Source organism: Strongylocentrotus purpuratus, unplaced genomic scaffold, assembly GCF_000002235.5.
Source record: "Strongylocentrotus purpuratus isolate Spur 01 unplaced genomic scaffold, Spur_5.0 spur5_contig_866, whole genome shotgun sequence".
In the NCBI taxonomy this organism is placed as follows: domain Eukaryota; kingdom Metazoa; phylum Echinodermata; class Echinoidea; order Camarodonta; family Strongylocentrotidae; genus Strongylocentrotus; species Strongylocentrotus purpuratus.
The window spans coordinates 39,397-52,539 of record NW_022145575.1 but is presented as its reverse complement, the minus strand read 5'-3'; the positions used below and the strand labels follow the sequence as shown (position 1 = coordinate 52,539).

At 36.7% G+C, this 13,143-nt stretch overlaps 1 protein-coding gene across 1 annotated transcript; it reads left to right on the top strand.

The window, feature by feature from the left end:
• Positions 1-4,002: 4,002 nt before the first annotated feature.
• On the top strand, positions 4,003-11,207 carry LOC100891594 (probable assembly chaperone of rpl4). Its single transcript, XM_003728383.3, has 9 exons — positions 4,003-4,129; positions 5,329-5,447; positions 5,775-5,921; positions 6,931-7,074; positions 7,668-7,780; positions 8,153-8,276; positions 8,918-9,079; positions 9,638-9,781; positions 10,404-11,207. The coding sequence occupies exons 1-9, from the start codon at positions 4,063-4,065 to the stop codon at positions 10,614-10,616; spliced, it is 1,233 nt and encodes a 410-aa protein (XP_003728431.2). The 5' UTR covers positions 4,003-4,062; the 3' UTR covers positions 10,617-11,207.
• The last annotated feature ends 1,936 nt before the right edge of the window (positions 11,208-13,143 follow it).

Below are 13,143 nucleotides of genomic sequence, written 5' to 3'. Positions count from 1 at the left end.
ACCGTAAATTGCGTGAGGGTTTGTATTCCTCGATTAATTCTTGCAGATAAATTGGTGCCAATTCATGAATGCATTTATAAGTTAAAACTAAGATTTTGTACATAATGCGGTACGTCACCGGCAACCAATGCAATTCGCGAAGTACTGGGGTGATGTGTTCACAAGAACGTGTGCGTGTTACAAGCCTGGCAGCAGAGTTTTGGATTCTCTGGAGTTTTGCAATGTGCGACTCCGGAAGGCCATAAAGAAGGCTGTTGCATTGATCAAGACGGCATGTAATAAATGGTAAGTGCCACTTATATATAACTCTAGTAATTGCCCCCAATTCAAATCTGATAGGTGCCCCTTGATCCTTCGACGGTTGCCCCTTTTTCCTTTGCAAGAACTATCCCTTTTCCATTCTCATAAGTGCCCCTTAATTCTCGTCTCTTTTAATTTTTGATAGTGAGTATAGGGGTCTACGTGCGAAACCTAATTCTTATCAAACCTTTCACTATACAGTAAATAAATGCAAAATGCCAAAAAAGTCCCCTTTCATTTCTGATAATTTCCCCATTCGAATCTGTTCAGTGCCCCCTCTTCTTCGACAAGTGCCCAGTTTTCTTTGTAATAAGTGCCCCTTTCCCTTCTGATAAGTGCTCCCTTTCATCTCTGATGATCGAGTGCCCCCTTTTATTTTTACACGTGCCCCTTTTCCTTTCTAATAAGTGCTTTTTTCCTTCTAATAAGTGCCCATTTCCTTTTCATTAAGACTTTAAGAGCTTCTTCTTTCTGATAAGTGCCCCGACCTTTTACTTTATTCATAACAAGTTCCCCAAGCAATTATAAGCACAACCCCCCCCCCCAAGCTCACTCGTTACGCTCACTCAAATTTATAGTTGATTTGATTTGACTATTTTACTTATAAAAGGTATTTGCAGTCTTTCACGATTAGATTGTGCTTTTAACCTCTTGAGGATTGTTTTTTCCTCTATATCGCATTGCAACCTCACACATCTTTACATTTTTGCTCGCTTGCAAATAAGTATGCAAACTATCGCACCAACTGCAAATTATATGATGCTATTAAAGCAGTATCTTGGACCATGTAAAGAGAGGGGGGTATAATATAAATCTTCCCTCATAATGAAATCACATTGTACTAGGGTATACCAATGTCTAATATAGCTCCGTTTATAGTCTCATCATGGACAAACAATTAATTCGCTTCATCATCAACTCGATTCAAGTCATTAAATATGTTTGGCCTTTTGGGCGCACAAAGTTAGGGGTCGGGTTCAATTAACTCCTCTAATTCTGCATCCGTCCAGCCAGGGGCGTACGCAGGATTTTTTCAAGGGGGGGGGGGGGGTTTAAAATCTGGCCCAAAATATTTTGCTCTCGGAAATTTGAAAATCGCGCCGGCCGAAAATTCGCTCAGTGGGGGGGGGGGGGGGGGGGGGGGGGGGGGGGGGGGGGGTAAAGCGGACACTTTTTTTTTTTTTTTTGGTAGTCCAAAAAAAGATCGCAACGACTCAGCTAACCGAAAAGTCGCTCAGTGGGGGGGGGGGGGTAAGGTCATCTTTTGAGGTCGGTCATGGGATTTTTTTTTTTTTTTTTTTTAATTAAAAAAAAAAAAAAAAAAAAAATCCAAAGGGGGGGGGGGGTTTAGGGAAATTTAGGGGGGGTTTACACACAAAAAATTACCAAAGGGGGGGGTTAACCCCCCCCCCCCCTCCCCCCACCTGTGTACGCGCCTGCGTCCAGCCATAGAGGGAATTTTCGGCACCGGCTTGGTTTCAGTGAGATATTTGCACAATCTCTGTATAACAGGTCCACATCTACTCAGGGGCGGATCCAGGATTTTCCAAAGAGAGAGAGAGAGAGGGGGGGGGGGGGGGGTGTAAACTTTTTGCGGAAACTGCGAGCGCGAAGCACGAAGACTTGACAGCGTGGGGTTTGCTGCTATAACTGATTATTATCGATAACCAAGCAATGAATTAAAACTTTAAAAGTTTGAGAGGTAGGCGTATACAAAATTAAATAATGATCTGCCGTATGAACTTGTGATTTAATCAAATTAGGGTGTATTCGATCAGTTGCTCTAGTCAGACCAACAAAAGGAGGACACTAGGATATAGGGAGAAATATGTTGTGACATTGAACATTAAATTGATCTACAATGAATTGTTCAATCTGAAACAGTACAAAAACTGTCGGCCTGTGACATATAATATGAGATTAACGAACACGTTCTCAGCTTTAAATTTGTTTAGGCCATTTAGATGAAATGTCAAATGATAGTTTTAGAAGCATTCATATTTGAAAACGCACTTCGGACATCATGTACGTATTGGTCGTATTTATTGAGCAGATAATATTAAGCCCTATATGGTATGCCGATTTGAGCCCTAATTTCAATCTGTAACAATGATAATTATAAAACACTGACATAAACTTTTGGCATGTGACATAGTATGTATGAGATTAAAGGGCAACCTTTCAGCCTTAAAATGATGAAGGCCGTTATTCAGTTGGATTGTCATTGTTATAAAAGCATTAGAAGTTAAAAACGAATTTCGTCCAATTCCTATAATGTGCGGACTTAAAGTTCCCCTATGCCAATTTGAGCCTCGACTTCAATATGAAATACTAACCTAATAAGAACCATACAAAACCTTTCGGCATGTTATAAAAGCATTAGAAGTTAAAAACGAATTTCGTCCAATTCCTATAATTTGCGGACTTAAAGTTCCCCTATGCCAATTTGAGCCTCGACTTCAATATGAAATACTAACCTAATAAGAACCATACAAAACCTTTCGGCATGTTATAAAAGCATTAGAAGTTAAAAACGAATTTCGTCCAATTCCTATAATGTGCGGACTTAAAGTTCCCCTATGCCAATTTGAGCCTCAACTTCAATATGAAATACTAACCTAATAAGAACCATACAAAACCTTTCGGCAACATTTCAGCTTAAAATGGTAAAGGCTGTCATTTAAATGAAATATCATATCATAGTTTTTAAAGCATTCAAATTTGAAAACGAATTTTTGTATAAATGTATTCTGCGGATATAAGCCCTGGCTGGCTGCTAATATAATATATGCCGTTTTGAGCCTTAAATTTAAATCTAAAACAACAAGACCCAGCCAAATTTTTTCAAAATGAGACATAAATGAGATTTAAGAATAACTTTTCAGCTTTAAAATAGTTGAAATGTCATACGATAGTTTTAAATGTTATACCATAGTTTAAAAGCATCCAAATTTGAAAACGAATTATTGTATATAATATGTATTTTGCGGATAAGCCCTGGCTATAGCTGGCTGCTATTTGCCGTTTTGAGCCTTAATTTAAATCTAAAACAATAAGACGTAGCCCAAAACTTTTGGAATGTGACATAAATGAGATTAAAGAATAACTTTTCAGCTTTAAATTACCGTTTGAAATGATGCCAGTTCATCACTTAATTGAAACGTCAAAAAATAGTTTTAAAATAGCCTAGTCCGAATTTTGTCGAATTTTGTCATTTCCTCGTGTAATATGCGAACTAGAGGGATTCCCATGCCGGTTTGAGCCCTAGTTTCTAAAACAGTAAGACCCAGACAAAAACCGTCAGAATGTCACATACATCAGAGAGTATTAAGATTTTATATGATATAGGTCATTATTTAATTGAAATGTCATACGATAGTTTTAAACTGCTTTAAAATTAACTTCTTAGCGTAATGTTCGAATTAGAGCTCCAAAATGCCGGTTTGAGTCTCAATGTCAATATGAAACAAAGAAAGGTAGACACAAAGATTCGGCACACCACATACATGAGAGTAAAGAGCAACATTTGGGCTTTGAAATGATTTAGGTCATTATCTAGTTACAATGTCATACGATAGCTTTAAAAATATTCAAATCTAGTCTCTTACTCCAGTGGCATAATTTACCGTCAACCGAGACGTGCCATTTTTCTTTTTTCCTTTTCAATTGGCCGTTTTGGAGATACTATAATTTAGTAGAATTCACATGCTGAACTGAAAATACATATAGAATTGGCGATTGATTATCATCTTCCTACACACCATGGGGGGTTCTAAGGCACAAAGGCGAAAGAGGGGAAAGCATAGTAACACAAAATCAAGAAAAAATGGTAAGTGATATTGTTGTTTTTATGGATAAACGCTTTGAATTTACTGAAAATGTATGTTCTAGTCCCATGTGTTGACATTTACGTCAGTGACTGAATTTATCACAAAATGCGAACATTTGATTTCTGAGTGAGAGTGAGTTTTTTTTACCGTCCAAGTGTTCCTGATGATAATGAGCTAACATGTGATTAACATTACAGAAACAATGATCTTTCATGGGAGGATGCGATGTTATAAAACAAACAAACCTGTTTTGTGTTGCCAATTTGATACTTAGTAACTTCCGTAGGCTAGACTACTTTACAATGAAAGCGCTTAGCTAAATTCAGCAAACACTATCACTGTGTGTACACCAGGTGCGGATCCAGTAGGCGACAGGGGAGGGGGTCAAAGAGGGTTCCCAATTCGAGATTTTTTTTTTTTTTTTGGCCAATTTGTTTTTTGAAATATTTTAGCGTCGACTCAGCCAGCCGATGAATAAGAAGCGGGCCGGGGAGGGGGGGGGGGGGGGGGGGAGGGAGAGAGAGGGTTAGGAGCAATAACAAACGATTTCCCCTCAAAATAAAGGTAAAATTAATGTGTTTTTACGGTACTGCCCCCCCCCCCCCCCTGGATCCGCCACTGGTGTACGCCTTAATATACTTCCTGAATTTTTGGGTGTGCAATTAAATAGAGTCCAAGATTTTTGTGGCCAATTGTTCCAGCACTATCGCTGGAAAAACAACACACGAGGGTTAATAATATCAGCTGGGATTCCTTCATATATTTCAGACAATATTTTCAACCTTGGATTATAACTGATAAAATCAGAAGTTCTTTCTAACGACCATTAAAGTTAATATTGTGATTTGCGAGAGTTAAATTTGTGAGTAAGCTTATATTTCAAATGTTTATTCCCCCCTTCCTTTATTCTGTACATGTAATAGATCAATGCCTTTCCTAATGCATTGGGAGCCCCTAGTAGTTGATATGCATTTCGACCACTAGTTCTAACTGGTGTGGGTTTGATCTATGATATCCTGTGTGGAGTACAAGGATATCCCACATAACTTTGACTTTGTAGGAGTGCTTAGTATCCAAATTAATTTGGATACTTACAGTGACATTGCTTTATAATTGTAATTTTGTATGAGTGGAATCTAAAATTCCAACCTCAACTTTATTTTTCCTTTCCTTTCTGGTTCTGTTTTCATGGTAACAGAGGATGGAACATCAATGAGCAGACAAGAATTTCAAGATTTGGTGGAGCAAAGAAGGCAGGAGAAGAAAGCAACTAAGAAAACCTCCAGTCAATTCAGTATAGATCAACTGCTTGAAAAGGTGAGATTACCAGTCCATTCATCAATGGTCAGCTACTTGGGTAGATTAGTAGATTAATTGCTTTGATGTAGTAGAGGATATACTTGGATTTAATTAGTATTGAATCTGGTCCCCCCCCCCCCACCTTAAGGCATTAATCCTTATTACCAGGTCCCTCAGAGAGGACCTAAAGCCGTCAGCCGTCTGGTTGCTTACTTACAAGCATTTATGCTTTCTTAGCAATCAGGTAAAATAACCACCACCTTTAAACAAATTTTCAATTAATATTAGAGTTATTGTATTAATTGTTTTGCTCACACTGTATTCCTTGATGACCTTACCAACCAGGTAGATGAATACCTGGATACCTTTGAGTATGAGATGGCTCAGAAGTTCTGCCAGAGGGCGCTACAGATGGAACCTGACAACGTGCGAGCTTTGGAGTCATCTGGAAACCTGTTGGCAGAGCTTGGTGATACAGACGGAGCAAGGAAAATATCCTCTTTATAACTATCTCACTTTAGAGCGATTCCGTACAAAGTATCCCATACAATTATACGTATGTCTTTTGTCCATATATTTGAGAAGTTTCATTTATTTGACCACTGAATAATGGTAATGGATGAAAGAAAATTGATTAAAGTCATACGTTGTACAGGAATCATTGCCTTTGGAATCACCCCTTACCTGTTTTAGGATTACTGTTGTGTAATTCTAGTCATTAATACCAAACTGGGCTTTTTGGAAAGAGAATTATTTTAGAATTAACATTATTATTTATAATCGATAGTGACCTGCCTGTATGATTGCTTCTTCCAGGGGTCAACAAATAGTTGACAATTTTTATTGTTACTTAGACAGTCAATGACCTTACCGAGGAAGCGACAATAAAATTACATTGCACAGTTACTGTGTAATTTACTGTGCTTTGCAAGCTACATCATTATTACCATGACATTAGCCAAGCTGCTAAGGAAATATCCTTCTTCCATATTCCCAGTTCCGTCATCTGGATGGTGTGTAGCGAGTGCAGATTGATGTCATGCCAAAGGATATTAGAGCCTGGCTGGTGAGGTAATACTGTCAGCCTCTTCGTTGAATGTCTAATGAATCTTTGTTTGGATAAGAGAGAGCAAAGTATTCAGGCAGTTCCATCTTCATATCATAATGTTATCTTTCTTCTTTTGTTTGTAAGTACTTCTTTTTTATGTACTTTGTTTCTTATAATAATAATAATAATAATAATAATAATAATAATAATAATCTTTTAAAGTCCACTCCAAATTTTATTAAACCGAAAATGGAAATTCTTTTTGCCCAATTGATCGTGAGCCCGGCAGCTACTGAGCAGCGCCAGATCGACGTTGCTCTATCCCTTTTATGAAAATGCACTTTATAAATGTAACATTATTAATTTATTATTACAGGGGTAAAAAAAGTTATTTATGTACTGCACATGCATGTACATGTATATTATAAGATTCCTTGACTATGATAAATGTACTGCTTTGGCCGTGCAATAACAGTATGTCCTGAAGAAGGTTTCTCTAAGTACATGTACATGGGTCAGCTACACGAAGGATTAGAAGGGCTTCAATTCTTCCAGAAAGGTGTCGAGCTGATGATTAAAGAAAGAGATGGAGAACAGGTGAGCCACTCACAATGTACACTGAGCACTGTAAAACCAGAGAAAAAGGACATTAAACTTTTGCCATCAATTGATGAGGGCCGTTTTCATGACAACACAATTTGGCAACTTGCAAACTTTAATACACAAATCTACACTGCTATTCAAATTCACAACACTTTCTTGCCTTCAAAAGTTAACCACTTGATATTTGAAAGGGTCTTTTGAAATGTGTGTCAATTCATTTTAAAGTGCTGGATGTGTAGATATTTTGAGGTGTTTCTTTGGACTGAAAATAAATTTGTCTATGCATCACAAAGTGCTTAAAATTTGTGTTTAAATCCTAAGCGTTTCTTTATAGATCTCGATGAAAATACAACACACTTTCAACTGAAAGTCCGTTGTTGAAAAAGGTATTTCATATCAAACCAATTCAAGGTACCAAAATAATACAATAAACAAAAAATACAAAACAAGTAATCGTATGTTCATAATTAAAGCTCTTGTATAGTAATAGCATACTATTTCAAGAGCTATTAGGATGAAATAGACAATAACAAAAATCATGTAATAAAGTGGCGCTTAATGTGAGTTGTATAAATTTAAATTATCAGAAAGAAGAAAGTGGCGCATCATGTTCCTCAGAGAGCAGTGCTTCAAAGGTTACCAATGCTGATATATGTAGAGCGTACTGTTCTATTGCTGAAATCTTCCTGACAGATGCTTGGTAAGTAATTTTTGATTTTTTTTTTTTATTATTATTTTTTTTTACTTGACTGCTAAGAAAGCATGTGTATGCGTGTAAATAAGCAACCAGGGGACCAATGGCTTTAAGTCCGCTCTACTACTGAGCCATTGCGCCTCCTGTCAGATATTATTATTGACCAGGATAATAATATCTTTAAAGCTCTTAGAGAAGGTACGGTATACAATATTAAGCACTTTACAAATTCAGATTGTTATTATTATGGATGTTCATTCGGCAAAGACAAAATCAAGAAAACAGTGAAAACACAACAGCAGTAAATTCTGAATTAAAGTGAGTCTTGTTTCCATTTTATTGTTATTTGTTTAATGTTGTTTGTTTATTGTTGTTTAGCTTTGAAGAAGACTCCGATGAGAGATGTAAGGCAGCTATTGATCAGGCCGTCAATGAAGACCCTCACAGTCCGGAGGCACATCAACTCCTAGCTAGCTACTGGCTTAGTAAAGATAATAAACAGGTGACTGACAAAACGCATCAAGCTGCTAGCTGAATTTGTTACGATAGCCCGGTCTTTACAAAGCAGTTAATACAGAGAGAGGCTTTGAGAAGACTTCATTTAGTAGCAATGTTACTACACAGAAGTGCTATTCCTCATACAATTTATTTTTAATGTTGTCTCTAAGTAGATTAATCATTCATTCCTGACACCAGTGAACTCTGTGTTTGTTTACAGTACTCTCACATATTTATAGCCTATATTATCTACTCTTTCATAGAGAGGAAAGTTTGTCTATTTGAATGTTACAGTTATGTTTTTGTAAAGAATAATTCGTAATTACTTATTATTATTACTATATTATTATACTATAAAAAATAAAACCTGAATTTTTTAGTAAACTTGACAATAATTCAAACCAATTTTGAGTGTATTCACAAGTTTCCTGCTAATACTGGTACAGTCAAACCTGCTTTAGTAACCACCTGTCTACAATGACCACATTTTTTGTTTCCCTTGATACTGGTAGCTGAACAATATGTAGATTAGTACACATATCTAGTTCACCTTTGCAAGGGTTGGAAAATGTATTAACTTATTCTTATGGAATAAAAAGTAAATAAATCCTAAATCTAAAATATTTTGAAATTGATGTTCTATAGGAAGCCATAGCTTCCATGAAGAAGAGTTTATCGCTATGGCAGTATCTAGAAGGAGATGGAGAAGGAGGTGGTTCTAATGATGACATCATAGTTGAGCCTATCTTGAGCTATGAGAACAGGATAGGAGCAGCCAAGATTCTTATGGAACTGGAGATGTGGGATGTAAGTTATCAAGTTTGATTGTTTGTTTGTCCGTTTGTTTGACCTGACTGCTAAGTAAGCATGTGTATGCTTGTAAGTAAGCAACCAGGGGACCGACGGCTTTTAAATCCTCTCCGAGGGACTTGGTAATGAGGATTAATGCCTTTCCAAAGGGCACTAGCACATCAACTTGTTTTCAGACGCAGACCACTGCTCTACCAATGAGCCATCGTGCCTCCCCATCCATGATTATAGTTTGTGTTAGAAGAATGTTGTCCAATGGAAATTTGCTTTGCTGAGATTTTACAAAGACATATATTCATAGCAACTGTAGATATCATAACATAATGGATATAATATGCACAATATAAACAAAAAATTATTTGGTATCTTCATCATTGGCTTGTAGAGGATAAAGATGTCCATCAAACCCATGATATACAAGGGAGATAATTTCCCCAAAAGTTTTCGTCAGATTTCTTTGATATCAGTGAAATTAGTTTTTCTCTTTAAGTAGAATTATTAGAAAAATTGTAGGTCAGTTTGTGCTCAAGTTTTCTTCCTTCAATTGTGTTACAGGAATCAGAAAATGTTCTTCATACCCTTTTAGAAGAGGATGATGAAGTAGTCCAGGTCTGGTATATGTTAGGCCTGGTCCAGCATGAAAGAGGACTAGAGCAATGTAAACCACAAGCAAGGTATTACCTTCATAAAGCTAAGAAGGTGAGCTATTATCTTTAAAGTATTGATTTGAACATGTTTGGAGTCATGAGTAAAATGGGGAGGGGAGGGATGGGTGTGCTATAACATTGTTGATATTACAAGGGTATGATACATACAGCCTCCCCCTCCCCTCCCCTCCCCTTTCACTCCTCAACAATTACAATGTACACAGGGGCTTAAGATATATAGAACCCAGTAAGACTGCAGGTGGTATGCAAATGAGCAAAAAGGGCCGATTTTATTTCCAGTGCCTGAAATGGCACACTCGTCCTGCAAGCAGTGAGCGGTATTGCATGGTCATATTTAAAGTTATGTAACTCAAGAAATATTAATTTGCTCATCAAAGATAAATGAATAGTAGAGCAAACCATGCATACCTTCATTAATTGATAGTTCCAAGAATAAGTGGTTAGAAAAAAGTGATTAAAGTGGACATAAAACACTTCTCTTTACAAGATTGAAAGTGGTGAAAAAGACACATAAAAAGTATATGAGCCACCAACAAAACACATATGAATGGAAACATTGGAGACTCACCTTTCACAATATGATATTCAAAATATTGATAAAGTCATGAATGAATGAATGTGATAATCTAACTATGACTATGATTTCTTTGCAGCTCTACTGTGCTCTAAGTTGTGATGATGAGGAGGTCTTGGTACATATAGATGAGCTTCTGACATCACTGGGCCCAGGGGAAGGTGATCAGGATGATTGGATGGAAAGGCAAGGAAAAGAAGAGGAAGAAGAGGAGGACGAAGAAGACGGAGATATAGATAGTGAAGCATCGTCTGATGAAGAAGAAGAAGAAGAAGAAGAGATGGAACATTGACATAGAATGTTACAATATTATTTATAGAAAAGAACGTCTTCAAAGCAACAACAAAATGAGAGAGAGAGAGAGAGAAAAAAAAGGCTCTACCTTATTACATCTGTGGAATGACCCATTTTAGTTTCAGCACAGACTGCAAGTTCTGGTGGAGAATAGGAAACTCCTTTTTTTAAAATCCCTATTTGATTATTGATAATATTATGCATGCAGATTTATATGGACAGAAGTGTAATTCTACTGATGATAAAGCATAGGAAGGCTTGAATTGAATTTTTATGCAAGATTATGCATTAACCTTATAAGCATTTAAATAAAGGATAGATTACCGTGTTTTTAGCTTATTGTATTAGAATTTTCATTATTTTTTCTTTTATCAGAGGAATTTTATCTGAACAGTATTTAGACAAACATATTGTAATCAAGGCTTGAAAGTATACATGAAGATGGATTTTTTTAAAAAATGAAATAATTCAAAGAAATGAGTGTGCATTTTCTAAATTGTTTTTTACATAAAATACAAACATTCGTCCAGTTTACATAAGACACTAGACATTTTTGCTGGATTTTTTAAATTTAGTAAAAAGATATTAGTAGATTAATTATACACTGTACATACGGTATTTATTTACCTGACCTGGCAGATAAATTCCATTTCACAACTACCATGAGCAAAGCCAAAGAATGCAGGGATTTCTTCAAAAATCTATGATGTTGCTATGTAGGGCATGTCTGGGCAGACAGTGATGCAGATTGCGTAGATTCGATGTTTCTTTCAAGTTTATTTAAGTTTTAAGTATGCACAAGTATGCATGTTTAAGTATGTACATGTACAAGTACTATAGAGAACATATTCAACAATTTTCATTCCAATATTCAGTTCGCAACCAGATTTTGTTATTACAGTATCTTTCTTTGATAAATCAAAAGATGCGCCAAACTGTTGAGACATAACGAAAAAGCAAAAAAGTGGTGATGTGTGATTCTGAAATGCAATATAATTTGTTAGACTCTTGTGGGTCTTGATATGAAATAGTGTTTCCCCATATGCTCTAAAATCGTTAATCATTTTAATGTCTCACTTAGTTGTGGGGTTGTTTTATTCCTTGAAATGGTATGCAAATTCTTTTTGAAGGCCAGTCAGTATACCCTTTCACGACACTTCTTTCAGGTAGGGTCAGTTACATAAATTGTTAACACAGAGCTTTTTTTTTTGGGGGGGGGGGGGGGGAGGGGCAGGAATTTGATTTCCTTCATATTCAAAATGTTAGAGGGTAGCAAACAACCCCTATTTATCCTGAAGTTCACTGCTTGGACAGCTGAGAAAATAAGACACCCTCAGTGCTACAATGGAGACAGTCCTTAGATTCTTATCTATTGTTTTGACCGGTGTATTTGGGGGAGGGGGGATCACGCGATTAGTGGAGACACCGCGCTGTATGGGATGCGTCTAAGGAAGGAGGACAAAGATGAATGAAAAATAAAAATACATAAAAATGGACAGAATCTGGACTACCCGAATAGAAGAAATGAAAAGGGATTATATCATTAAAGGGGGGAAATGTCACATAATTTTTTTTTTGTTGTCTGATGCCAATCATCGTCTTTTCCTTCCGTCTTATCGTAATAATACTCTCCTTCATTAAACTTTCAAAAGTATTTTCATGTTTAGGAGCTTAATTCTTTTGATGCATAATTTTATTTCCAACATTTTAATTTGATTCTGAAGAAAAGCCAAATGTATGATCTAGAATTTTCCAGATTGTGGTAAGCTTATTAATTGTACAGATTTAAACAAACTGAATTGTTTTCCACATCTTTTGATGATTTAAGGTATTTGTCGGCAAATTTGAGGTAAGAAGTAGCTCAGAAACCAGGATAATGAGTATGTAATCGATTGAGTACATTGCCATTCATTTGCCTTTATTAAATAATATTTTATCTACAAATATATAGCTTCTGCATGTATGTGTGTTTGTCTAGAAGTACTTAGTTCATGAAGCAAAACACATTAGTATGTGTAATCTCATTAAAGTGGGATGGAACTCCGTCAGCTGTTCTTAAGCTGCTTGATTAGGTGATTATACCATTATCCATTAGATGTTAAAGGCTTCTGGAGAAATGGAAGGAGGGCAGGGAAACATACAAAGGGGGGGGGGGGGGTAGGGAGAGGAACAGAGAATGAGAGAGAGAGCGAGAGAGAGAATGAGAGAAAGAGCAAGAGAGAATGGTAGCAAGAGAGAGAGTAAGAGAGAGGGGAGAGGAAGAAAGAATAAGAGCAAGCAAGAAAGAGAATGAGAGCAAGAGAGAGAGAGAGAGAGAGAGAGAGGAGAGGAAGAGAGAGAATGTGAGCAAGGGGGGGGGGGGGGGGTGGCAAGAGAGAGAGTAAAGAGACTTAAATGAAAAATGATTTGAATATACAAATAATACACATCAGTGAGGGCATTAGTAAAAATTACCCACACAAGGTCTAACACGACCGAGCCGATAGCCGATGGCGTTTAGACTGTTTGGAAGGTACCAAGTGTGG

Coding starts and splice junctions, on each gene's coding strand:
- LOC100891594 (XM_003728383.3), top strand. CDS start 4,063: ATGGGGGGTTCTAAGGCACAAAGGCGAAAGAGGGGAAAGCATAGTAAC. Junction 5,448..5,774: donor TAGATCAACTGCTTGAAAAG/GTGAGATTACCA, acceptor CTTACCAACCAG/GTAGATGAATACCTGGATAC. Junction 8,277..8,917: donor TTAGTAAAGATAATAAACAG/GTGACTGACAAA, acceptor GATGTTCTATAG/GAAGCCATAGCTTCCATGAA.